This window comes from Schistocerca nitens, chromosome 1 (genome assembly GCF_023898315.1).
Source record: "Schistocerca nitens isolate TAMUIC-IGC-003100 chromosome 1, iqSchNite1.1, whole genome shotgun sequence".
In the NCBI taxonomy this organism is placed as follows: Eukaryota; Metazoa; Arthropoda; class Insecta; order Orthoptera; family Acrididae; genus Schistocerca; species Schistocerca nitens.
Window position 1 is genome coordinate 165,157,602 of NC_064614.1, and position 27,627 is coordinate 165,185,228.

Below are 27,627 nucleotides of genomic sequence, written 5' to 3' on the forward strand. Positions count from 1 at the left end.
ATTTTACATTCGTGATCTCCTCGGGAGGTATAAGTAGGGGGAAGCAATATATTCGATACCTCATCCAGAAACGCACCCTCTCGAAACCTGGCGAGCAAGCTACACCGCGATGCAGAGCGCCTCTCTTGCAGAGTCTGCCACTTGAGTTTGTTCAACATCTCCGTAACGCTATCACGGTTACGAAATAACCCTGTGACAAAACGCGCCACTCTTCTTCTCCTCCGTCAACCCGATCTGGAACGGATCCCACACTGATGAGCAATACTCAAGTATAGCTCGAACGAATGTTTTGTAAGCCACCTCTTTCGTTGATGGACTACATTTTCTAAGGACTCTCCCAATGAATCTCAACCTGGTACCCGCCTTACCAACAATTAATTTTATATGATCATTCCACTTCAAATCGTTCCGCACGCATACTCCCAGATATTTTAAAGAAGTAACTGCTACCCGTGTTTGTTCCGCTATCATATAATCATACAATAAAGGATCCTTCTTTCTATGTATTCGCAATACATTACAGTTGTCTATGTTAAGGGTCAGTTGCCACTCCCTACACCAAGTGCCTATCTGCTGCAGATCTTCCTGCATTTCGCTACAATTTTCTAATGCTGCAACTTCTCTGTATACTACAGCATCATCCGCGAAAAACCGCATGGAACTTCCGACACTATCTACTAGGTCATTTATATATATTGTGAAAAGCAATGGTCCCATAACACTCCCCTGTGGCACGCCAGAGGTTACCTTAATGTCTGTAGACGTCTCTCCATTGATAACAACATGCTGTGTTCTGTTTGCTAAAAACTCTTCAATCCAGCCACACAGCTGGTCTGATATTCCATAGGCTCTTACTTTGTTTATCAGGCGACAATGCGGAACTGTATCGAACGCCTTCCGGAAGTCAAGAAAAATAGCATCTACCTGGGAGCCTGTATCTAATATTTTCTGGGTCTCATGAACAAATAAAGCGAGTTGGGTCTCACACGATCGCTGTTTCCGGAATCCATGTTGATTCCTACATAGTAGATTCTGGGTTTCCAAAAACGACATGATACTCGAGCAAAAAACATGTTCTAAAATTCTATAACAGATCGACGTCAGAGATATAGGTCTATAGTTTTGCGCATCTGCTCGACGACCCTTCTCGAAGACTGGGACTACCTGTGCTCTTTTCCAATCATTTGGAAACTTCCGTTCCTCTAGAGAATTGCGGTACACGGCTGTTAGAAGGGGGGCAAGTTCTTTTGCGTACTCTGTGTAGAATCGACTTGGTATCTCTACAACCTCTGGTTTAGTCAGTTTATCCAGGTCCCATCTCCTTAAATTCCCACCTTTTTGCAGTTTCTTCAGTTTTAATCTACAGTTCATAACCAATAGATTGTGGTCAATAGATTGTGGTCAATAGATTGTGGTCAGAGTCCACATCTGCCCCTGGAAATGTCTTACAATTGAAAACCTGGTTCCTAACTCTCTGTCTTACCATTATATAATCTATCTGAAACCTGTCAGTATCTCCAGGCTTCTTCCATGTATACAACCTTCTTTTATAATTCTTGAACCAAGTGTTAGTTATGATTAAGTTGTGCTCTGTGCAAAATTCTATCACGCGGCTTCCTCTTTCATTTCTTAGCCCCAATCCATATTCACCTACTACATTTCCTTCTCTCCCTTTTCCTACTACCGGATTCCAGTCACCCATGACTATTAAATTTTTGTCTCTCTTCACAATCTGAATAATTTCTTTTATTTCATCATACATTTCTTCAATATCTTCGTCATCTGCAGAGCTAGTTGGCATATAAACTTGTACTACTGTAGTAGGCATGGGCTTCGTATCTATCTTGGCCACAATAATGCGTTCACTCATGTATCATCCAGTAATACCTCACAGATCTTTAAAAATCACTAAAGAAGATCTCAGAGTAAATGAATATCTTGTTTGTGATTACTGCGTTACCACTCAGGATGAAGTACAGGGATTTCTCTGGAATAGCTCACAGATTACAATTCACCCGTTTATAACTTACAACACAACACAAATACTGATTAAATACTCATGTGACATACTGGGTGACAATTATTGAACTATATGAAATAAAAGCGTCATAACTTCTGAACGGTTTGCGTTAGGACGTTCAAACTGCACACTTGGCTGCAGGGTATGTTGGGGATTAGTGTTCGCAAGGGCACATGCTTTGTTGTTGTCGGCCATTTGCACAAGCAAATGTCACGGTACAGCATGCCTGAGTGTATATCACTTGTGAAGGGCAACTATGCAAGCAATAACAGCCCAACTGAGGATCAAACGAAGTTTGCGGCCGTGTGTAAGCGGAAGACGACCGGTCAGAGTGATAACAATCAAGAATTTGATTCACAAATTTTAGAGAATGGGTAGGTTTGTAATGGCAGAGTGCCCATGTCAGTCGTTCAAAAAGGTAAAAACGCCTCAAAACATCGATAAGAAATGCACTGTGTTTCAGACCAGCCCCAGGAAATCAATCAAACAATCTGCACAACAGGTGGGAATCAACAGGGTGACACTGCGACAAAGTGTTCTTGAACACATGCATCTCTACCCATGCAAAATTCAAACCCATCAGCCATTAAGCCCCAGGGCCTTGGAACAGCAGTTATGTTTCTCTAACACTATCGTCCACAAAATTGACGAACAGGACTAGCATGTCATTATGGCTTGGTTTAAGGACAAAGTGCACTTTCATTTGGATGGGTTTGTCAATAAACAAAATTGGCGCATTTGGGGGACTCAGAATCCATATTTCGTGATCGAGGGGTCTCTTCACCATCAATCTGCGACTGCGTGGTGTCCAATGTTCGGTCACAGAATAATCGGTGTGATACTCCTTGATGGCTTGGTGACAATCGAACGATACACGAAGATCTTAGAAGATAATTTCATCCCCATTATCCATAGTGCCCGATTTCGATAAAATGTGGTTTATGCAAGATGGAGCTCGATCCCATCGAAGGAGGAGAGTGTTTGATGTCCTGGAAGAGCACTTAGGGAATGCATTCTGCCCCTGGGGTATGCAGAGGTTACTGGCATGGGTTTCGATTGGCCGCCATACTCTCCGGATCAGCACAATGAGACTCCTTTTTGCGCAGCTTAATATAAGGTATACAGTGATAACGCCAAAACCCTTGCTCAGCTCAAAACAGACATGCAGCAGGCCATCGACAGCATCGATGTTCCGACACTTCAGTGTGTCATGCAGAATTTCGCTATTCGTTTGCACCATATAATCGCCAATGACTGCAGGCATATCGAACATGTCATAACCTAAATCCGAATATCTGTAGGGACACGTCCATCTTGAGTGATGTGTGTGTACGCTGTAGTTTGTACCTAATTTATGTGATTTTCATATACACTCCTGGAAATTGAAATAAGAACACCGTGAATTCATTGTCCCAGGAAGGGGAAACTTTATTGACACATTCCTGGGGTCAGATACATCACATGATCACACTGACAGAACCACAGGCACATAGACACAGGCAACAGAGCATGCACAATGTCGGCACTAGTACAGTGTATATCCACCTTTCGCAGCAATGCAGGCTGCTATTCTCCCATGGAGACGATCGTAGAGATGCTGGATGTAGTCCTGTGGAACGGCTTGCCATGCCATTTCCACCTGGCGCCTCAGTTGGACCAGCGTTCGTGCTGGACGTGCAGACCGCGTGAGACGACGCTTCATCCAGTCCCAAACATGCTCAATGGGGGACAGATCCGGAGATCTTGCTGGCCAGGGTAGTTGACTTACACCTTCTAGAGCACGTTCGGTGGCACGGGATACATGCGGACGTGCATTGTCCTGTTGGAACAGCAAGTTCCCTTGCCGGTCTAGGAATGGTAGAACGACGGGTTCGATGACGGTTTGGATGTACCGTGCACTATTCAGTGCCACCTCGACGATCACCAGTGGTGTACGGCCAGTGTAGGAGATCGCTCCCCACACCATGATGCCGGGTGTTGGCCCTGTGTGCCTCGTCGTATGCAGTCCTGATTGTGGCGCTCACCTGCACGGCGCCAAACACGCATACGACCATCATTGGCACCAAGGCAGAAGCGACTCTCATCGCTGAAGACGACACGTCTCCATTCATCCCTCATTCACGCCTGTCGCGACACCACTGGAGGCGGGCTGCACGATGTTGGGGCGTGAGCGGAAGACGGCCTAACGGTGTGCGGGACCGTAGCCCAGCTTCATGGAGACGGTTGCGAATGGTCCTCGCCAATACCCCAGGAGCAACAGTGTCCCTAATTTGCTGGGAAGTGGCGGTGCAGTCCCCTACGGCACTGCGTAGGATCCTACGGTCTTGGCGTGCATCCGTGCGTCGCTGCGGTCTGGTCCCAGGTCAACGGGCACGTGCACCTTCCGCCGACCACTGGCGACAACATCGATGTACTGTGGAGACCTCACGCCCCACGTGTTGAGCAATTCGGCGGTACGTCCACCCGGCCTCCCGCATGCCCACTATACGCCCTCGCTCAAAGTCCGTCAACTGCACATACGGTTCACGTCCATGCTGTCGTGGCATGCTACCAGTGTTAAAGACTGCGATGGAGCTCCGTATGCCACGGCAAACTGGCTGACACTGACGGCGGCGGTGCACAAATGCTGCGCAGCTAGCGCCATTCGACGGCCAACACCGCGGTTCCTGGTGTGTCCGCTGTGCCGTGCGTGTGATCATTGCTTGTACAGCCCTCTCGCAGTGTCCGGAGCAAGTATGGTGGGTGTGACACACCGGTGTCAATGTGTTCTTTTTTCCATTTCCAGGAGTGTATTTCAATAACTGTCACCCTGTATGTGCTACTGAGTGATTGCGTTGAGTATGATACAGTGTGTGTGTACTCTTTCCAGTATAATTTTATACACTTTTTAAAATGTCACTTTCCAGATTCACAGCACATTTACCACATTTGAGATGAAAATGCTGCCCTATACGAAAACGGAAATATTTTCATGAATCTGTCCCTCCATCAGGAAAATTTTGAATGGTATTATTTTGCAACAGAACAACTGTTGTAGTGCAAGGAAAATATTCCTTCATGTATCTACGACTACATATCGGTTTCCCATCATTACTTCGAGATTGCCAAGGCTGCAATAACGTTTCAAGAATAGAAGTACGATTCCATGTACCCATAAGCTTCATTATGTAATACCTGTTGACAAAGGTATAGTAAAAACAAAGACATATCCTGCTTCTATAGTGAGCAAAGAGGAATCCGTGACTGCGCTTTGGAAAGAAATGCTGTTAACAGACAGCCTATATGTAAGTCTGCATATTTCTTAGAAATTTATGAAGAAACAGATGAAGTATAAGCCAGGTTCTTGCATCCACATGGACCATCTCTATCATTTGTGTTTCCTGCCACACCAGACACTTGTGTTATCAGAAAATGTGAAATTCTCAGAAGACTAGATCTAGTGACACTACTGGAAGAACATAATGTTTACCTTCAACAATCTGGAAAAAATTAACGATTTAATTCGAAATTCCCTTTTCAGTGAGGCTACACTGTGAATGGTTCATATTAACACTACAGTAGTATAAACCTTATTTTTATATAACATTACTTATGAATGCATTTTTTAATAATCTGTGTTTCATATTTATGTGCTATCTTCTGCATTTTGATAGGATACTGATGTTGACAAATTAAATTTTTGAGCACGAAGTCTTCGATGTGCTATCTTCATATGAGATTTTACCGTGTTTAAAATACTATACTGAAACAACAGAATACCTTTTCTTAAGAAAAATGAAGATGGGGTGTTTAAAGATATTCATGGTCAAAAGTCAAGGGCAGTTACCTTGATTATGAAAATTCTTAGAAACCTCCAAGGTTGCATATCAATGTATAACCCTACTCCTTAGCTTTTCAGGGATACTAGTTTCATTGCTGTACCTGGATAGAATCAGAAATATAGACATTTATGCTCAACCAGACACATGTAAATCTCACACTATACCCAAATTTTGCAGACTTGTAACTTTCTTAGCAATTATTATACACCTCTGCAAACTGGTAATTCTCCATCTCTTATCTGGATCATTGGATTCACCAAATCTGAAAGCTATCTGAAATGGTCAGACTGAAAATGTTACTTTTCATTGCTGAATTAACGTAGACTCACTCACATATGGAAATGTATGACATAGGGTCAGGAAATATTCTTTGAACAGACAAATCTCATGTTATATTGCATGGTGCTGTGAATGTATAGAGCTGTCGTACACTAGGTTCTACTCTGCCGTATGTTGTGCAGGACAGGAACATCCACTGCACTTAACTTATGGAGTGGCGGCACAGTTTAAGGCGCCACATCACGAACTGCGCGGCCACTCCCGCTGGAGGTTCGGTCCTCCCTTGGACATGGGTGTACGTCTTGTTCTTAGCATAAGTTACTTTAAGTTAGTTTACGTAGTGTGTATGTCTAGCAACTCACAAACATTTAAACATTTTAAACTTAGCTTTTCAGTATGACCATCGTAGGGCCAATTATGAGCAGACCTTAACTAAGGAATGAACGTTTCAAACTATCACACTGATATTAAGGTAATATCGTACCCGCAGACACCGAGCAAGACTAATACGCCTCGTCACTGAGCTTGACTCCAACAACGGATTTACATTGAAATCTGTCCCACTCGCCTGCAGCAGAAAGACACACACAATTAGGTTTCAGATTTCGGTAAATTACAGTACATTGCATGTTCTTAATTAATAGCGAAACCTAACATGGTTGAAAGTATGTGAAATGAGAAGCGAAAACTTTCCTGTAAATATTGTTCTGCAGTACAATTTCGATACAATTGTGACTGTGTAGCTACAAGCCACTAATCTCTTGTTTTTCTGAAATCATCATTATGGCTTATTCATTGGACTCAATAAATAGTCCGCAATAGTAGACAGCAGTGAGAGAATGAGCCCAAATCGCTGGTTTCTCATCTGTCAGTACTTTTTGACTGGTGTCACCTTCTAGCTTTACATGTCATATTGAAGGTCACTATTGACACATGGCAAGATCACCTGGGGAGTGGGGGGGTGGGGGAGGGAGAAAATGAAGTGTGAACTGAGGTCCCTCCCATCCTCCCCCCATTTTGTTCTGAAAAAGTAGGAACCATTCAAGTTCTGTGCTCTGTAGGAGGATGATCCTACGATCAATTTCTTGTTTATTACTGTAACAAATTGATATTTCAAAAAGTACCCTAATGACCAGAGGGTGTCACAACATGACACTAGCACAGAGAGCCATTAAAATTGTATTCCAACAATCAATAAGTGTTGTGCCAAACTTCCACATATTTTACTTACATTGTTTGGAAGTCATGGAACTTCCGCTGCTTGAAGATCACACTTGGTTCAAGAATCATGAAAGAAGGTTGTATACATGGAAGAACCCTGGAGATACTAGAAGGTTTCAGATAGATTATATAATGGTAAGACAGAGATTTAGGAACCAGGTTTTCAATCGTAAGACATTTCCAGGGGCAGATGTGAACTCTGACCACAATCTATTTGTTATGAATTGAAGATTAAAACTGAAGAAACTGCAAAATGGTGGGAATTTAAGGAGATTGGACCTGGATAAACTGAAAGAACCGGAGTTTGTACAGAGTTTCAGGAAGAGCATAAGGGAACAATTGACACGAATGGGGGAAAGAAATACAGTAGAAGAAGAATGGGTAGCTTTGAGGGGTGAAATAGTGAAGGCAGCAGAGGATCGAGTAGGTAAAAAGACGAGGGCTAGTAGAAATCCTTGGGTAACAAAAGAGATACTGAAATTAATTGATGAAAGGAGAAAATACCAAAATGCACAGTAAATGAAGCAGGCAAAAAGGAATACAAACGTCTCAAAAATATGATTGATGGGAAGTGCAAAATAGCTAAGCAGGGTTGGCTAGAGGACAAATGTAAGGATGTAGAAGCTTATCTCACGAAGGGTAAGATAAATACTGCCTACAGGAAAATTAAAGAGATCTTTGGAGAAAAGAGAACCACTTGCATGAATATCAAGAGCTCAGGTGGAAACCAGTTCTAAGCAAAGAAGGGAAAGCAGAAAGGTGGAAGGAGTATATAGAGGGTCTATACAAGGGCAAAGTACTTGAGGACAATATTATGGAAATGGAAGAGGGTGTAGATGAAGATGAAATGGGAGATAAAATACTGCGTGAAGAGATTGACAGAGCACTGAAAGACCTGAGTCGAAACAAGGCCCCAGGAGTAGACAACATTCTATTAGAACTACTGACGGCCTTGGGAGAGCCAGTCCTGACAAAACTCAACCATCTGGTGAGCAAGATGTATGAGACAAGCGAAATACCCTCAGACTTCAAGAAGAATATAATAATTCCAATCCCAAAGAAAGCAGGTGTTACCAGATGTGAAAATTACCGAACTATCAGTGTAATAAGTCACAGCTGCAAAATACTAACGCAAATTCTTTACAGACCAATGGAAAAACTGGTGGAAGCCGACCTCGGGGAAGATCAGTTTGGATTCCGTAGAAATGTTGGAACACGACTTATCTTAGAAGAAAGATTAAGGAAAGGCAAACCTACGTTTCTAGCATTTGTAGACTTAGAGAAAGCTTTTGACAATGTTGACTGGAATACTCTCCTTCATATTCTGAAGGTGGCAAGGGTAAAATACAGGGAGCGAAAGGCTATTTACAATTTGTATAGAAACCAGATGGCAGTTATAAGAGTCGAGGGACATGAAACGGAAGCAGTGGATGGGAAGGGAGTGAAACAGGGTTGTAGCCTCTCCCCTATGCTATTTAATCTGTGTATTGAGCAAGCAGTAAAGGAAACAAAAGAAAAGTTCGGAGTAGGTATGAAAATCCATGGAGAAGAAATAAAAACTTTGAGGTTCGCCAATGACATTGTAATTCTGTCATAGACAGCAAAGGACTTGGAAGAGCAGTTGAACGGAATGGACAGTGTCTTGAAAGGAGGGTATAAGATGAGCATCAACAAAAGCAAAACGAGGGTAACAGAATATAGTCGAATTAAGTCGGGTGATGCTGAGGGAATTAGATTAGGAAATGAGACACTTAAAGGAGTAAAGGAGTTTTGCTATTTGGGGAGCAAAATAACTGATTATGGTCGAAATAGAGAGGATATAAAATGTAAACTGGCAATGGCAAGGAAAGCGTTTCTGAAGAAGAGAAATTTGTTAACATCGAGTATTGATTTAAGTGTCAGGAAGTCGTTTCTGAAAGTATTTGTATGGCGTGTAGCCATGTATGGAAGTGAAAAATGTACGGTAATAGTTTAGACAAGAAGAGAATAGAAGCTTTCGAAATGTGGTGCTACAGAAGAATGCTGAAGATTAGATGGGTAGATCAAGGGATCACCAATTTAGTACTGGAGGGCAGCATGGAGGGTAAAAACCGTAGAGCGAGACCAAGAGATGAATACACTAAGCAGATTCAGAAGGATGTAGGCTGCAGTAGGTACTGGCAGATGAAGAAGCTTGCACAGGATAGAGTAGCATGGAGAGCTGCATCAAACCAGTCTCAGGACTGAAGACCACAACAACGAAGATCACACATTCTCAACAGCGGCAAATCATGTTCTTCACCCCTGGTATGGAAAGGGGGGCAATACTGTTGCTGTTGTTTTGCCATATGGCAAACAGTATGAACACTATTCTATAATGTTCGGTGCCCACATAGCCATGTAGATATTTGTATTACGACCTATTAATGTTATCCGATATTTACTTAACCAAGACGTATAATATAAATGCACACACAAATGGCATATATCCAAACACACTTGTGATATAATTATGTGCATGTTTGTACTCTACAATGATGGCCAATATGATATGAATGTGTGGTGAGCGCCAGTCCACATGTGGCATCCTTGACACTAGATGCATGTTACGAGGCAGAGATAAGGACGCTGTGCAGTGCCTCAGGTGAGGAGGAACAAAATTATACTAGATTAATAACAAAAAATATTCCTTCTAAGCTACATTTTAACATTTATCGATAAATCACTCTCCCAGTTGCATGAGAATTGTCAAAGGCTAACCATGACATCGCAAATAATATTGTTTATGGTTATCTGCAACTTAAACAAGAGCTCCTGTGAACATGTTGGTTTAGAGATGGTGCACAAAACTCCTCATACATCAGAGGAAACCATCACTCAGCACTACTAATCACTTTTATTATCGATGCAAGAAGAAAATGAAATGTATTAATTAAATGTAGGCATACAACTGCGATCTTACTTAAGTGTCTTCATATACCTCGCTATATGTAAGAGATTATAAAGGAAGAAGTGCAGCTGTAAAAGTTCCATGCATGCTAATGGAATTGCATGTTCACCACGATGACCGAATGGCAGAAGTAGCCCTGTCACAAGAGCCTTGTAGTTACCAACTGGTCCTGTATTTATACTTGAAACTGGCACAACAGGAATCGCTCACTAGTGCCTAATAACAAACACTGATAAAACAAAACATTGTGACCACCACCAACCACGATGTTGGATGCCACCTGGCGGCATTACAGGCACGTGATGCAGTAACAAAAGTATGAAATCAGAACAGACACTGATGGGGAATCACACTAGTGAAGATATTGGCTGCAAATGGTGAAATCCACTGAGATAAGAGACTTTGACACAGGGCAGATTATTATTACACAGAGCCTGTGTACGAGTTTCTCAAAAACGGCGAAGCTGGTCGAATATTCATATGCTACTATTGTGAGTATCTATGGAAAGAGGTAGAAGGGCATTGAAACTACCACAAGGCACTAAATGGTTGGAAGTCACCGACTATTCACAGAACGTGGGGTTTGGAGACTCGTCTGCTCTGTAAAGTAGGTTAGATATTGATCTCTCTCCATGCATCATACGTTGTTGAACATGGAACTCTGCAGCAACCCACATGTTGACCATACAACATCATCAATTACGGTTGCAGAGGACACGGGACCATCAATATTCGACCTTCAGTGAATACAAAAGTGTCAGCTCTTCAGGTGAATCACGTTTTTTCTACAGTAGCTCGATGGCCATCTCCAAAAACGTCTTCATCGAGGTGAACAGCCCCTCGAAGTGTGCAGCCTGCAAGGGATGCAGGCTGCGGGGAACACTATTATGCTATGGCAGACATTCTCCAGCGCTTGCATGGGATCTGTGGCGGTAATCAAAGACACACTGACAGCTGCGAACCATGTGAATCTATTCAAGCTTGATGTGTTCCCCGACAGCGATGTCATTTTTTAGCAATATAATTGTCATTGTTTGGGAGCCAAAAGTGTGCTTCAGTGGTTTGATTAGCACTATAGTAAACTCACATTGATGTCTCGGCGACCAAATGCGCCTGATATAAATCCTATTGAGCCCACTAGGTTGCTGTTGGGCGCAGTCTCTGTGTACGCAAGTCAGCGGCCCATTGTTTATGCGAATTACGTGACCTGAGCATAGATATCTAATGCGACATACCTACAAAAACCTACCAACAAACTCTCGGATCCCTGATATGCAGAATTACTGACGTATTTCGTTCCAAAGATGGACAAATAAGCTATTGGAACAGATAGCATGAACTCTTCTGAGGGTGTGAAGATTACTCATCTATATGCTGGCACAAAAATAGTGGGAATTAACTCTAAAATGATGCAGCTGGACAGTCTTATGAATGTGGTAACTAGAAATAATGAGATGTTGGGGTGACTGGATGTTAAAATCCTGCAATGTGAACTACATGTCAATGACAAGGTTGAAGAAGTCATCACAAAACTAATTGATATATATCTGGATATGTCAATTCAATACCTAAGGCACTTGACTATCATCGCCACCACAAGTCTCAGAAATGGTTTAGTATATGATGTTATGTCTATGGCAAAGCACAAAGTTATTAAAGCGCAAAAAGCTTTCAGGAGAAATTACGGTTGCTAAAATTAACACAGCTGCAACGAGAACAATCTTTCTAGAAATTTCTAAACCAGTAACTGAAAATCTGAATAGACTCTCATGAACTACAGATGGAGGCAGAAGAGTAGAAAGAGGTGAAGAATAATAATAAGAAGGAGAACAAAACACTATTACGAACAACAATAACAAACGTGAGGATAGATAGTTAGACACCATGTATGTGGTCAGCAAGAATGAACAATATATGCTATGTTCAACTTAGGTTGGAGTATAGATTTGGAATATGAAGCTAATACTCTTAAAAACTTCAAGTTGTGACAACTATCTGCCTAAAGAGAAGCAAGCATATGCTGAAATATTACGTATGAGTAATGCATATAGGAAACACAAGGACCATAAATGATAGATAAAAGGTTCTATAGGTAAGAAATGTACAAATTGTTCTGGGTAACGACAAGCGCCGGCCTCATGATCAAGAACATACACTGACTACGACCGCACCGCAACAGGAGTAGCCTCTAGCCGAAGAGAATATAAGCGCCGCTCCTTCCAGGTTCGGCCAGACTGTAGAAGACGCGCACTTGTAGAGAAAGACTAGAAGAGAGGCACTATAAAAGCCATGACTTGTGACCCATATGAACTTGTGTGATTAACTTTGTGTGATTGACATTCTATGCAGTGAAGGACATTGATTATTTGCATGTCGTCAACTGCTTGCAACAACTCGTTGTAAATACAAAGATTAAATACTGTCATTTCAATAACTGTAGTGAAATCCATTAATATCGTTTGCTTGTATGTTGTGTAGCTATACGAGAAAACAGCATCCTAGGCACCCTATAGGATACAAGAGGGCAGGATTCCACATTGGCGACGAGTTATCAGAAGAACCCAGTGCCTGGCGGCTAGCGAATTTTTTTTTCTTTCTGCTGGTGCCTTAATTTTGTCTTCTCTTTTCTTTACAGGGACGTTTACTTGCTTTAACGGTTTCTTTTGATGATCATTGTTCTCAGGTGACCATTGCAGGTATTTTCTTTTCTTTTGTACGTATTTTTCTTGCTTGCCTTGTCTGTTTCTTGCTTTTGTCTCTTCCAAAATGACCACCCCGACAATCCCACCCACTGCTCAGGCGCCACAGTTGCAATCATTAGATGCAACATAGTTAATGCTGTTGTTTCAGTTCCAGACACTGCATATATCTATGCTGCACAATACGGTGCAGGAGCTACTGATCCACACTGCACGCCCGATGGACCAAGCACCACATACAGCAACAAATACTGCTATACTGCCTTTTCGACAGTTTCATGGACAAAAAGAAGAATGGCTCGAGCGCTTGTACCAATTCGAGGCACACACACACACACACACATCAAAAACAGTTTTTCTTCACCCTGTTTCCTAAAACTCCTGAGGATAGCCGTTGACTGTGGATATTGTATCACAGGCACAGTCCCTTTGACAGACAACCGCCGCCCCAACGGTAATGGCAGGACGTCGACTGCCGTGGGGGCAGCCCCCGCAAGGGATAGAGAAGACAAAAGAGTAGGATACATCATGCACGCGCATCTGCGGCAGAACTGGGCCACGCAATAACAGGGGATACTGACCAACATCGAGCTGCGCCTTTCAGCACCAGCGCCTGATGATGCCGTGCCAAATCACGGACGACACGGCACACGAGAGGGCTCAAGGCAATGCTCTGCGTTGCTGCACCAGACTCCTTTCATTATAATGACCAATGGCATGACACAGTATCCTCCTTCACGATACCCGCTATTAACATAACCTACCCTTGCATGACCTGTCGCAGTCAACAAGACATCTGCTACTGCCCTTACTACCCGACCTAACTATCGCAGAGGTTTTTCTCCCTTGGCCCTTGTTTTGTCACTTCTTTCCCCTGTGCCTTTCAAGCCGCTACACTTTGTTTGACTTTCAACGCAATCTATCTCCAGATGAGCATGTATTAATTGTTTACCTTAACCAGACGTACGCAAACATCGCAGTACCCACATCCTGCGAGACCTCACCTTAGGGAATACTTTCCCTTATGCAGAGATGGCAGATCTTTTGTGTTCACCATCATGCCCGGGTGGGTATGGAGGGCTCCACCTCTTAGTATCACATACACAAGGTATAAAGGGAGAGTGCACTGGTGGAGTGTCACTTGTACTCAACCCATTCATGTGAAAAGATTTCCGACGTGATTGTGACCACACAACAGCAATTAACAGACTTTGAACGTGGTATGATAGCTGGAGCTAGACACACGGGGCATTCCATTTCGGAAATCATTAGCGAATTCAGTATTCCATGATCCACAGTTTCAAGAGTGTTCTGGATTGTTAAATTTCAGGAATTACGTCTCACCACTGACAACGTCGTTGGTGACAGCTTCACTTAACGAGCGAAAAACGGTTTTTGCGTAAAGTTGTCAATACTAACAGACAAGCAACACTGCATAAATTAACCGCAAATATCAGTGTGTGATGTACGAGGAGTGTATCCGTAATGTCTTTAGAGCAAAATTTGGCATTAATGGACTACGGCAGCATACGACCGACGTAATTCCCTTTGTTGACAGCAGTCATCGCCTGCAGCGTCTCTCTTGGGCACGTGGCGATATTGGTTGGATGCTAGATGACTGGAGAACCGTGGTCCGGTCAGATGAGTCCCAATTTAGGTTTGTAATAGCTCATGGTAAGGTTGTTGTGTGGTGCAGGCATACGGAGCCATGCACCCAGGTTATCAATAAGTCACTGTACAAGTTGGTGGTGGCTGCATAATGGCATGGGGTGTGTTTACATGGATTGGATTGGATCCTATGGTCCAACTGAAACGATGATTGACTAGAAATGCTTATGCTCGGCTACTTGGAGATCATTTGCTGCCATTCAGTTACATCATGTTCCCAAACAATTATAGAATTTTTATGGATAACATTGCGCAATGTAACCAGGCCACAATTGCTCATGATCTGTTTGAAGAATATTCTGGACAGTTCGAGAGAATGATTTGGCCACCCATCTAACATTTATGTGAAATAATCGAGAGGTCGGCACGTGCACAAAGTCTTGCACCAGCAATACTTTCGCAGTTATGGACAGATACAGAGGTAGCTTGATTCAAGATTTCAGTAACAGACTTCCAGTGACTTATTGGGTCCATGCCATGCTGGGGAAAAGAAGACCCGACACAGTATTAGGAGGCATCCCGTAACTTTTGTCACCTCAGTGCAGGTGAAGACAGCGTAGGCAACATGCGATTCCATTGTGTCACGCATAAAAATTTCATCACTGTTTGAGAACATGAAGTCCATGAATGGCTGCAAATAGTCTCCAAGTAGCCGGACATAACCATTTCCTGTCAATGATCGTTTAAGCTGGACGAGAGGACGCAGTACATTCCATGTAAACACAGGCCACACCATTATGGAGCCAGCGGTAACTTGCACAGTGCCTTTTTGACAACTTGGGTCAATGGCTTAATGGGATCTGCACCACACTCGAACCCTAACATCAGCTCTTACCATCTTAAATCGGGACTCATCTGACCAGCCCAGGGTTTTCCAGTTGTCTAGGGCCCAACCGATATTGTCAGTAGCCCAGGAGAGGAGCTGCAGGCGATGGCGTGCTGTTAAAAAAGGGCACTCCAGACGGTCGTCTGCTGCCATAGCCCACTAACGCTAAAATTCCGCCGAACTATCTTAAAGGATATATTTGTCGTATGTCCCAGACTGATATCTCCAGTTATTTCATGCAGTGGTATTGTTCGTTAGCACTAACAACTCTTGAAGATAACCACTTCTTGATCGTCAAGTGAAGTCCGTCAGCCACTGTTTCTCAGTTGTTAGAGGTAATGCCTGTAATTTGGTATTCCTGGCACACTCTTGACCTGGTGTAATTGGGCTTTTGATTTCCCTAACGACTCTTGAAATGGAATTTGCAATGTGTCTACAACTACCATTCCACGTTCAGTGTGGTAATTTCCATCGTACGAATATAATCACGTCGGAAACCTTCCCACATGAAACACCTGAGTACAAATTACAGCTCCGCCAATGCACTGTCCTTTTATACCTCATGTACTCACGACTACCGCCTTAGGTATATGTGCATATCTCTATCCCATGACTTTTGTCACCTCAGTGCACGTGACGCAGCTGCATGATTCTGGATGGCCAAGCGGATAACACAGTGATGCAGAAGATCCTAGACTTACTGAGAGAGAGCAGCCTGTATGTAGAGATGGGCAGCTGGTGATACTTCAGGTGCCTGGAGATGCTGCAACGATTACCATTTGACTCTTATGGATCTGAACGGTATTAAAGGGGTCCGTACCTCTAGGTGATTTTGGGACTGCTGAGATCTTTCATGCCAGTGAGTAAGGCTGCCTGGAGGCATCGACTCCATATTACAATGGCAGACATGTTTCCGGCCAATGTTGTAGAACAACATACTGCAGCCTTGGTATGTAACTCTACTGCCACTGTACAATTCTGATTTGTTTTAGTAGACGTTTCTCAGCCATAATGTGATCATTTCACACGAACTAAGTTACCAACAGTAGATATATGGGGACATGTGAAAATATATATATATATATATATATATATATATATAATAGAGGGAAACATTCCACGTGGGAAAAATTGGTCTTTAAATATGTCTGCTTGTGTCTGTATGTGTGGATGGATATGTGTGTGTGTGCGAGTGTATACCTGTCCTTTTTTCCCCCTAAGGTAAGTCTTTCCGCTCCCGGGATTGGAATGACTCCTTACCCTCTCCCTTAAAACCCACATCCTTTCATCTTTCCCTCTCCCTCCCTCTTTCCTGATGAGGCAACCGTTGGTTGCGAAAGCTAGAATTTTGTGTGTATGTTTGTGTTTGTTTGTGTGTCTATCGACCTGCCAGCGCTTTCGTTCGGTAAGTCACCTCATTTTTTCCACGTAGGAAAAATATATCTAAAAATAAAGATGATGTGACTTACCAAATGAAAGTGCTGGCAGGTCGACAGACACACAAACAAACACAAACATACACACAAAATTCAAGCTTTCGCAACAAACTGTTGCCTCATCAGGAAAGAAGGAAGGAGAGGGAAAGACGAAAGGATGTGGGTTTTAAGGGAGAGGGTAAGGAGTCATTCCAATCCCGGGAGCGGAAAGACTTACCTTAAGGGGAAAAAAGGACGGGTATACACTCGCACACACACACATATCCATCCACACATATACAGACACAAGCAGACACCTCACAAGCAGACATATTTAAAGACAATGCTTTGTCTATGGAATATCGACACAAAGACTCGCCCCAGAAACAGAAATTTGAAAGCGCTGCCCTCAGCTGGAAAAATCATGGCTTCAGTGTTCTGGGACACAGATTTTATTATCCATGTTGATTTCCTTGATCGTTGAACAACAGTAAATTCAGAGCGTTACATCACAATGCTGCAAACTCTGAAACGATGGCTAACAACGCTCCGAAATGAAATTCTGAATTCACCACCACATAGCATCCTCCACACAGTTCAGATTTAGCACTGTCTGACTTCCATCTCTTCCTGATAAAGACGATCTGCGTGGACATCATTATGCTTCTGAGGAAGACATTGAGAGAACTGTGAGACTGTGGTTGTGGAAAGAGCGTCAACTTCTTCCATGACTACGAAGTCTTTCGCGACGGAGCCCTTCCATAAAAAGTTCTCGGTTTACTTGCCACGTAAAATTTGGATAAAATCCCAAGCTTTCGATGACTATCTCCGTCATCTTCATCGGTGCAACGACCAGCAAGATTGGCAGAGTCCTGAGCCGGCAGGGAATCAGACCAGTCTTCCGGCCACCCAGGAAGATTAAGGAAATGCTGCGACCCATGAAAGATAATCTTGGCCTGAGAGTACCGGGAATTGACAGCATTCCTTGCGAGTGTGGGAATAATTATGTGGGCCAGTCTATAAGAACTGTTGCCGATCGCTGTGTGGAACATCAGCGTCACCTGAGATACAGGTACCTAGAAAAATCAGCGGTGGCTCAGCACAGTTTGTTAAATAAACATAAGATTTTATTCAATGAAACAAGACTACTACTCATGCTTAAAACTATTGGGACTCTGTCATCAGGGAAGCAGTTGAAATTAGACTCTGTGAAAATAATTTCAACAGAGACTTCAGTTATGCACTCACAAATGCATGGAAGCACGCAACTGATAAAGAAAGAGCACAGAGGGAGACTTCGTACATTCCTCGTAGTTCTCTGCCTGTTGCGATGGATGGTGCTGCAAGCAATCCTGGATAAAGCACGCAAACAAAATCTATGGATATAGAGACCGCCACTTCAGTAGGCGCCGGTCTCACTGTAACGTCATCCAGCCAATGAGAAGCCGTCCACTGCTTATAAAAGCGGAAGCCTCACTGGTCCACGACAGTCAGTTTTACCCCTGACGAAGATGACGGAGGTAGTCATCGAAAGCTTTGAGATTTTATCCAAAGTTGCCACGGCAAGTAAACCGAGAACTTTTTATGCAAGGACTTCTTCCACGATGGCTGCAGAAAAATTGTTCATTGTTGGCAGAAATTTATCCAGTTGGCTGGTGATTATGTGCAGAAGTGAATATTGGTAATTAAAGATCACATTCTAAAGATTATTTCTGCATTTGGTTTATTAAAATATTCCCATCCAAACCCAATTAACGAAGGTGGATGAAGAAATGGAGATAGAGAAATAGTAGCCCAGCTGGAATATGAATTTCACGCACGGAAGGTATGTGTGATAAAATACAAATTTTCACAGTACTTCCACTTCAAATTACACTACACGAAGAGCAAAACAGCTATTAGAAGAACATGGTATATTAGTGGCACCAAATCCAAAACCAAGTAAGACATGTTGTAAAAAAGCTGTTCAACATGTACACGATTTTTATTGTGATGGCAATGTTAGCCATGAGATATCATCAATAAAAGACTTTGTGCTGCGAGAAAAAATGGAATTAGAACACAAAGCAGAAGCACCTAGGTTTGCACAATCTTAAAGACAGATGTAGGGCAAAATGGATTCTTGTACCTAAACATGTATATGTCTAAATTTATTACAGATAGAATAGTATAAATTGCGACTATTATGTAGAACATAATGCTTGATACCCTGTGCAGTTTTTGTTTGAAAATGCACATCGACATACATTTTATAAGAATTTGAATTTTTAATGTAGCTTTTCGTATAAACTAGTCAAACAACAAAACTGGAATCCAACAGTTATATTTGCATAAGAGGCAAATAAAACGTGTGGAACAGATTTTTGTTTAATATCACAGTTGATATGAAATTAATTTTTCAGTTTTGTGTTACCCAGAGCTGTTCTATTTTTCTCAAGTTTTAAAAGAGGACATTTCTCAGATGGAAGATAATGAACTATTGCTGCACAGGATATGCAGTAATTAATCTTAAGAACTATGCCAAATTTCAGGATGTTAGCTTTTATATTTTCTGAGAAAAGGCACATTATAAGTCAAAAAAGTTGGTTTACTGCAAAAGCATTTAAAGTCTTTATTTCAGTTTTTTACAATATTGCTATACCTCTAGTGACTAATGCTGTCCATATCCATAATCTTTATTCTCTTCTTCATCTTCCTAGAGTAATCCCTTCCCCTGCCATCTTTGCCTAGCCAACGTTTGCATTTTTTCTTCTGCTGCCTGGGCTTTGTCCAGTAATGCTTCATGGATGCTTCTCAGTATCTTCAGTGTGAATGCACCTGAATGGAAGCATAGTCTCTGTTGGCACTTAATCCTACCTAAATTTCCACTACTGAACACTGGACAGGCATCACATTCAACTATCTTCATAACAACTGAGGACACAAATACTGTATTTGGACAATGCATCCACATAAGCTAATTGTAGCTCTCATTTGTATTCTGTGTTTTCTGATGTACACTGATTTTCAGCAGTTCAGGATTAGCTAGGTATCTGAGAGCAGGTTTTATAACATCTAAAACAACAAGTGTCAAACCATGTTTGTGGGTGTATGGCATTCCACTGGCTTCTGCCTGAAGATATTTGCACCACGATATGTCACAATGGGAATTTCTAGGATTATCATCTGTGGAAATTTTGTGAAAGAATATTGACCATATGGCTTCCTGCATTTTGGTCACACAATGTAAGTTACCTGTGATAGCTATTCCATAATATATTTGCAAAATGTGAATTTCCTTGTCTGTCAGTCTGTTAACACCTCTCTGTGAGTTTCCATCTAATTTCTTGGCTTTCAATTCTTTCTTCAATCTGAGAAGTATAACTTCCATTCACTTTTGAACATGCCCCACACATTCCACTTTTTCCATTTTAGTTTGTGAGACACAAGGATTGCTCTCTAAAACAGTCTTAAAGACACTGAACTCTCCATCACCTAGATACTTCACATATGTAACACCATATTGTTCAACTGACCTTTAGAATATTTGTTTCATCCCACCTGCTTCTATCACACCATTTGACCCCTCGCAATTCCTGGTGCCCACTTACTTGTGTTCTGAGACTTTATCACTGCACTGTTGTCCTTCCTTCGTCACACTGATAAAAATATTTGCTCATTGCTTGAGATCTAAGATTTCCCTTTATCCACACAAAAAAATGTATGGCCCCACTTCATCACAAGAGACACAAAGATCTGTCTTCACTACACAGTGTCCTTCTTCCCCTTCACTATTTATATTTACAGCTTTCTCAACAGCTGCTTTAATGTCCTCCTTGCACTCAACTTCAAGAGCACTGAGGAGTGTTCTTTTGTAATCACTGAATCCAGTAACTGATGCAGGCACGTCCATCATGCCACAAAACAAATTTTCGCCTTCTCTGCCTGCACCTAAGCATCTCAAGGCGTGACAAAATGTTGTATTCACCTCATACATCTTCTCATGGAGAGCCGAAGTCTTGAAATGAACATCTTGTTTACAAACTTTACACAAAGTATGTATATTACCTACAATGACAATTCTTTCACTGTCATCATAAAGTCTAAGGCCCTTTGATCCATAATTACTACATGCACATGAAACATTAATCATATAGGCAAGTATTTCTAATTCAGCTAACTAAAATCCACTGGAAAAGCCATGGTTTAGATTGTACGCAGCATCACCAATTCCTTCACAAATTTTCTTCTTCGATGAACTCAGTGACTTAGCCGAAACTTGTTCTTTACACTTAGGAGCAGCATCTGTAACACTGTTATTTAAATATCCTGCACCTTTTACTAGTGAAATTCGAAATTTCCTCACTTTTTTGAATATGCGTTTCGACCTATTTCCAGCAAAACAGGTTGATATATGCAAAACTAAAAACTGAAATAAGTTTGAAGCATGTACTTTGCAGAAGAACCACGTTGAAATCAAAGGAAGTCTAGACTCATCTGCAGTTCCTTTTGGTAGTGTGAACGAAAAATTTATGCACAAAAAGTTACTAGCATAGAGAAGGTGTGGATCGCAGCACAGAAAGTAAGGGCGTAGCATGCACAGACACCCAAATAACCTTTCCTAAAAGATATTTCTAGTCAGAATTCGATTATGAAACTCTGCATGTTATTCTTAAAGATTCAATATAATAAACTGTGCGGTTACAAAACTTTGAATTTTCTCGCAATTTTGCCCTATATCAGCCTCTAAGAAATTATATGCACATTTCAAAGCTATATACCCAGATGTAAATATTGAATTCTCAAACCTTTGGGAGTTGTGGTCAAAACACTGTCTTCGTGCCAATGCGAGTGAAACCAATGCTGTTTGTTTGTGTCTCTCACACTATACTAAGTTGTATGGTGTAAATCGAAAGATCGAAAGAACTAAAGCCCGTGTCACCTACGATGGCACTTCCACGCATAGTGGCGGACTAGACAGGAAGGGGCGAGGGGGGGGGGGGGGGGGATGAGAACTGCACATGCCCAACTGCATTGCTGCAGACAAGTGTCAGGCTCGTTTGTCTACGGTTTGCATTTGTATTATACGGTCAAATCTATGAGGGGAAAAATGTGTAAGGTGTGTGTGTGGACGTGTTTGACTATAGTTAAGTGTAATCGCTCTGCATAGGTAAGCATTGGTCGTAATGACAGACGTCTACATTTGGAAATATCGGTCTTCTCATTAATTTATCCAGTAGCATATTCTCGCGTGCTATTAAAGCATACAGTATGGTGGGAAAGGATTAACATCTGCTGGTGGGAAAGGGTTGACATCTGCTGGTGGGAAAGGGTTAACATCTGCTTGGGTAATATTTTGATCGTTATAATCTGCATAACTAAAAGGGCAAAAAGTCCAAATCAAAAGGGCTAGGAACTTGTCATTATTATGTATACATCCAATATGTTAACAGACACATTTTTTTAAACCACAAGTCTGTCAAGCTAAGAAATATTATTACTTTCTTCCAAAGTCTATGTCGTAATACCATTGTCACTCCTATTTGAGTCTGTTTCTGAACAATATGACTGAAAATCTACGATGATACGTTGAAGGCTTATATTCATCATTACTTCCCTGTCAAATTCTTCTTTCTGAAGCTTTTCAGTATACCGCAGGGACAGTGCTCATTATGCAGGCGGAATGTTGTCTATTGCCTCATTGTCTTTTTTCTCACGCACAAGCGATTCACTATTGTTACCTCGAATGTTTTGTTTTTTTCTCTCACACAGCCTTAAAACCCTTTGCTCCAATTAATTCTGAGGGGCTACGCTGACAGTGACAGGGGGTACACGCAAAACTATGTGACCCCATTTACGTGCAAGGAAGTCAAGTTTGACGTTCTGTCATGTGACTTGTATAAATTAACGAGCTTCAGGAGATCGGCATAAGTGTGATTTATACGGTGCTTAATATTTCTGTTTTTAAGTCGATGAAAAATATCCGCTTTTCTGGTGCTTCTACCTGATGTTTCAAGTATAACTGGCAATGGCCGACTTCGAAGGTAGGTATCACAACAGTTATGAATCACGTCACGAAAACGACAGCATTCAATTCCGTATGGCAATCACAGCTGATTTTCTTACACGTAAATACAAGTTTATTCTCAGAAACATAACCAGAAGATGAGTCGTAAAGCTCAATAATTATTCGAGAACCTATTCCTATGATAACTTTAATACTGACAGTACCATCACTCATTTTCCAGCAGATCATCTTCCAATGATTCTAATTGGCCCATTTTTCATCAAGGTAAACACTGCTGAACTACCTCCTTCTCTTGTATCGTGAATCTTTATATTAGATATAGTTCGTGCTGAGCCTATGTCGCTTCTTTGAACTAAAAACTGTCTTCTTAACGTATCTGAAACCAACATCTTTTAAAATTCTTTACATTGATGAAGCCGCATAACTGTAAGACGTTTTACTGATGTCGGGCATTCATCATTCACATTAAGCACTTTAACAAATCGTTGTTAAAACCATCCGTTTGTGTTACAAGTTCCTTGCGATTTCCAGGCGACAAGAAACCAAATGCTTCTATGGTTCTTACAGCTCAGACACTTTCATTTACAATTCTCTTCCAGTTCTATTGCCGACACCACATTGTTCTAAAGTCCGTTCTTGTGCCTTAAATTGTAAACAGTAGGAGACCTGCTTTAATTCACATTTGAAAAAGGTATAAATAAGGTAAATAATCCGCCTGCCTGCTTGTAAAGCACTTCACATTTATTGCTGTCACATGACTGTTTTTTAATCGCACTTAAACATTTACAAATGGTTCAAATGGCTCTGAGCACTATGGGACTTACCTGCTGAGGTCATCAGTACCCTAGAACTTACAACTACTTAAACCTAACTAGCCTAAGGACATCACACACATCCATGCCCAAGGCTGGATTCGACCCTGCGACCGTAGCAGTCGCGCAGTTCCAAACTGTAGCACCTAGAACTGCTCGGCCACTCCGGCCGGCTAAACATTTACAGATACACATTCACAGCTATACTGCTACAGTGCACACAGTGCAGCAAGTAGGAGCGAGATTCTTGCTCTCTAGCCGTAACTCTCTGCTAGCCACCCGGAAAGAGAGTGAATATTATTGGCTGGTAGTGGCTAGTGGAGGGGAATGCACAGAACTGGTGAAAATTTGGTCGCCTTCTTACATGACGCGAACGTCAATAAATTGTAAAGAAGGCACTTTACCATCATGTAAGCACTGTGTAGCGTTTGTTACGTGCAATTCTGCACTTCCAGCATGTTTCTTAGGTGCATATCCCTATTGTGCATGTTTGGCAAGACCGATTGCATTGACGAAATTACAAACAAGTGTTGGTTAACCACAAATAGGGTAGTTCTAGAGATATAACAAATTCTAGAGATCATTTCATTGAGGTGTTTGCACCGAGTTTACAACAACTCCTTCTACACTCATGTATCATCCAGTATCACCGCACAGATCTTTAAAAATCACTAAAGAAGATCTCAGAGTAAATGAATATCTTGTTTGTGATTACTGCGTTACCACTCAGGATGAAGTACAGGGATTTCTCTGGAATAGCTCACAGATTACAATTCACCCGTTTATAACTTACAACACAACACGAATACTGATCAAATACTCATGTGACATACTGGGTGACAATTATTGAACTATATGAGATAAAAGCGTCATAACTTCTGAACGGTTTGCGTTAGGGCGTTCAAACTGCACACTTGGCTGCAGGGTATGTTGGGGATTAGTGTTCGCAAGGGCACATGCTTTGTTGTTGTCGGCCATTTGCACATGCAAATGTCATGGTACAGCATGCCTGAGTGTATAGCACTTGTGAAGGGGCTACTATGCGAGCAATAACAGCCCAACTGCGGATCAAACGAAGTTTGCAGCCATGTGTAAGCGGAAGACAACCTGTCCAAGAGTGATAACAATCAAGAATTTGATTCACAAATTTTAGAGAATGGGTAGATTCGTAATGACAGAGTGTCCATGTCAGTCATTCAAAAAGGTAAGATCACCTGAAAACATAGATAAGAAACGCACTGTGTTTCAGACCAGCCCAAGGAAATCTATCAGACAATCTGCACAACAGGTGGGAATCAACAGGGCGACACTGCGTAAAATTGTTGTTGAACACATGTATGTCTACCCATACAAAATTCAAACCCATCAGCCATTAAGCCCCAGGGCTATGGAACAGCAGTTATGTTTCTCTAACACTACTGTCCACAAAATTGACGAGCAGGACTAGGCTGTCATTATGGTTCTGTTTAAGGACGAAGCGCGCTTTCATTTGGATGGGTTCGTCAATAAACAAAATTGGCGCATTTCGCGATCGAAAAATCTCTTCACCCTCAGTGTGTGACTGCGTGGTGTCCGATGTTCGGTCACGGAATAATCGGTGTGATACTCCTTGATGGCTTGGTGACAATCGAATTGTACACGAAGGTTTTAGAAGCTAATTTCATCCCCATTATCCATAGTGCCCCTGATTTCGATAAAATGTGGTTCACACAAGATGGAGCTCGTTCCCATCGAAGCAAAAGAGTGTGTCTTGTCCTGGAAGAGGACTTAGGGAATCGCATTCTGGCTCTGGGGTACATAGAGGTTACTGGCGTGGGTCTTGATTGGCCGCCATATTCTCTGGATCAGCACAATGATACTCCTTTTTGTGCAGCTTAATATAAGGTATACAGCAATAACACCAAAACCATTGCTGAGCTGAAGATAGACATGCAGGAGGTCATCGACAGCATCGATGTTCCGACACTTCCGTGGGTCATGCAGAATTCCGCTATTCATCTGCGCCACATAATCACCAATGACGGCAAGCATATCAAACATGCCATATCCTAAATCCAAATATCTGTAGGGACACGTACGTCTTGAATGAAGTGTGTGTCCACTGTAGTTTGTAACTGATTTATGTGATTTTCATATACTTCAATAACTGTCATCTTTTATGTGCAACTATGTGATTGAGTTCAGTATGATACAGTGTGTGTGTGTATTCTTTGCAGTACAATTTCATACATTTTTAAAATGTCACTTTCCAGCTTCGTAGCACATTTACCACTTTCGAGATGAAAATGCTGCCCTATACAAAAACGGAAATAATTTCATGAATCTGTGCCACCATCAGGAAGGTTTTGAATGGCATTATTTTGGAAGAGAACTACTGTTGTAGTGTAAGGAAAATATTTCTTTGTGTATCTACGACTACATATCGATACACATCTTTACTACGACATCGCCAAGGCTGAATAACGTTTCAAGAATACAAGTACGATTCCATGTACCCATACCTACTGACAAAGGTATAGTAAAAACAAACACATATTCTACTTTTATAGAGAGCAGAGAGGAATCAGTGGCTGCTCTTTGGAAAGAAATGCTGTTAACAGGCAGCCTATTTGTATGGTTGCATACTTCTTACAAATTTATGAAGAAACGGATGAAGTATAGGCCAGGTTCTTGCATCTACATGGACCATCTCCATCATTTGAGTTTCCTGCCACACCAAATACTTGTGTTATCAGAAGATGTGGCATTCTTAGAAGACTACAACTAGTGACATCTACTAGAAGAACATGATCTTCCCCTGCATCAGTCCGGTGAACATTAAAGATTTAATTGGAGATTCGTAAAAACCTGATGTAACCACTTTCATTGCCTTTTCACTGAAGCTACACTATAAATGAATCATAATACCACAACAGTAATATAAACATTCTTTTTATATAATGTTACTTATGAACTGTATTTTTTAATAATTTGTGTTTCACATTTATGTGCTACCTCCTGCATTTTGATAGGATATTGATGTTGACAAAATAAATTTTTGGGCATGATGTCTTTGATGTGCCATCTTCATAAGAGTTTTTACCGTGTTCAAAATACTATATCGATACAGTAGAATATCTATTCTTAAGAAAAATGAAAGTGGAGTGTTTTGAGATATTCAAGGTCAAAAGTCAAGGGCAGTTACCTTGATTATGAAAATTCTTAGAAACCTCCAAGGTTGCATATCAGTGTAAAACCCTACTCGTTAGCTTTTCAGGGATACTAGTTTCATTGCTGTACCTGTATAGAATCAGAAATATAGACATTTATGCTCAACCATACACATGTAAATCTCACACTATTCCCAAACTTTGCAGACTTGTGACTTTCTTCGCAGTTGTCCTACACCTCTGCAAACTGGTAATTCTACATCTCTTATCTGGATCACTGGATGCACCAAATTTGAAAGACATCTGAAATGGCCAGGTTGAAAATGTTACTTTTTTGTGTTGAATAACGAGGACTCACTCACACCTGGAAATGTATGACATAGGGCGATGAAATATTCTTTGAACAGACAAGGCTCGTGTTATTTTGCATGGTGCTGTGAACGTACAGAACTGTCGTACATGAGGTCCAACTGTGCCATATGTTGTGCAAGGCAGGAACATCCAATGCCTTTACCTTATCTGAATGCCCATCGTAGGGCTACTGATGAGCAAACCTTAACTAAGAAATTAACTTTTCAAACTATCAGACAGATATTAAGACAATGTCTTACCTGCACAGGTGGAGTACGATATGAGGTCTTCTCCTTATGGCGTAACGGAGTCGATGAAGTTACAGCCATACATACCCTACTCGCCTGCAACAGAAAGACACACTCGATTAGGTTTCAGATTTCGGTAAATTACAGTACATTGAATGTTCTTAATTAATAGCGAAAACTAA

The 27,627-nt window shown here is 41.6% G+C and overlaps 1 protein-coding gene across 5 annotated transcripts in view; it reads right to left on the reverse strand.

Annotated features, from left to right (window-relative positions):
* The window catches only part of LOC126244356 (caspase-1-like), a 197,927-nt gene that overhangs the window by 31,316 nt on the left and 138,984 nt on the right, over positions 1-27,627 (reverse strand). For 4 of the 5 annotated variants that reach the window (XM_049948232.1, XM_049948233.1, XM_049948231.1 and 1 more), the window contains exons 5-6: positions 27,458-27,541; positions 6,605-6,688 (exon numbers count right to left, since the gene is read on the reverse strand). In XM_049948232.1, the coding sequence (XP_049804189.1) occupies positions 6,605-6,688; positions 27,458-27,541 (168 nt within the window). The remainder of the gene's footprint in view (positions 1-6,604; positions 6,689-27,457; positions 27,542-27,627) is intronic. The other variant, XM_049948234.1, reaches the window with a different exon arrangement.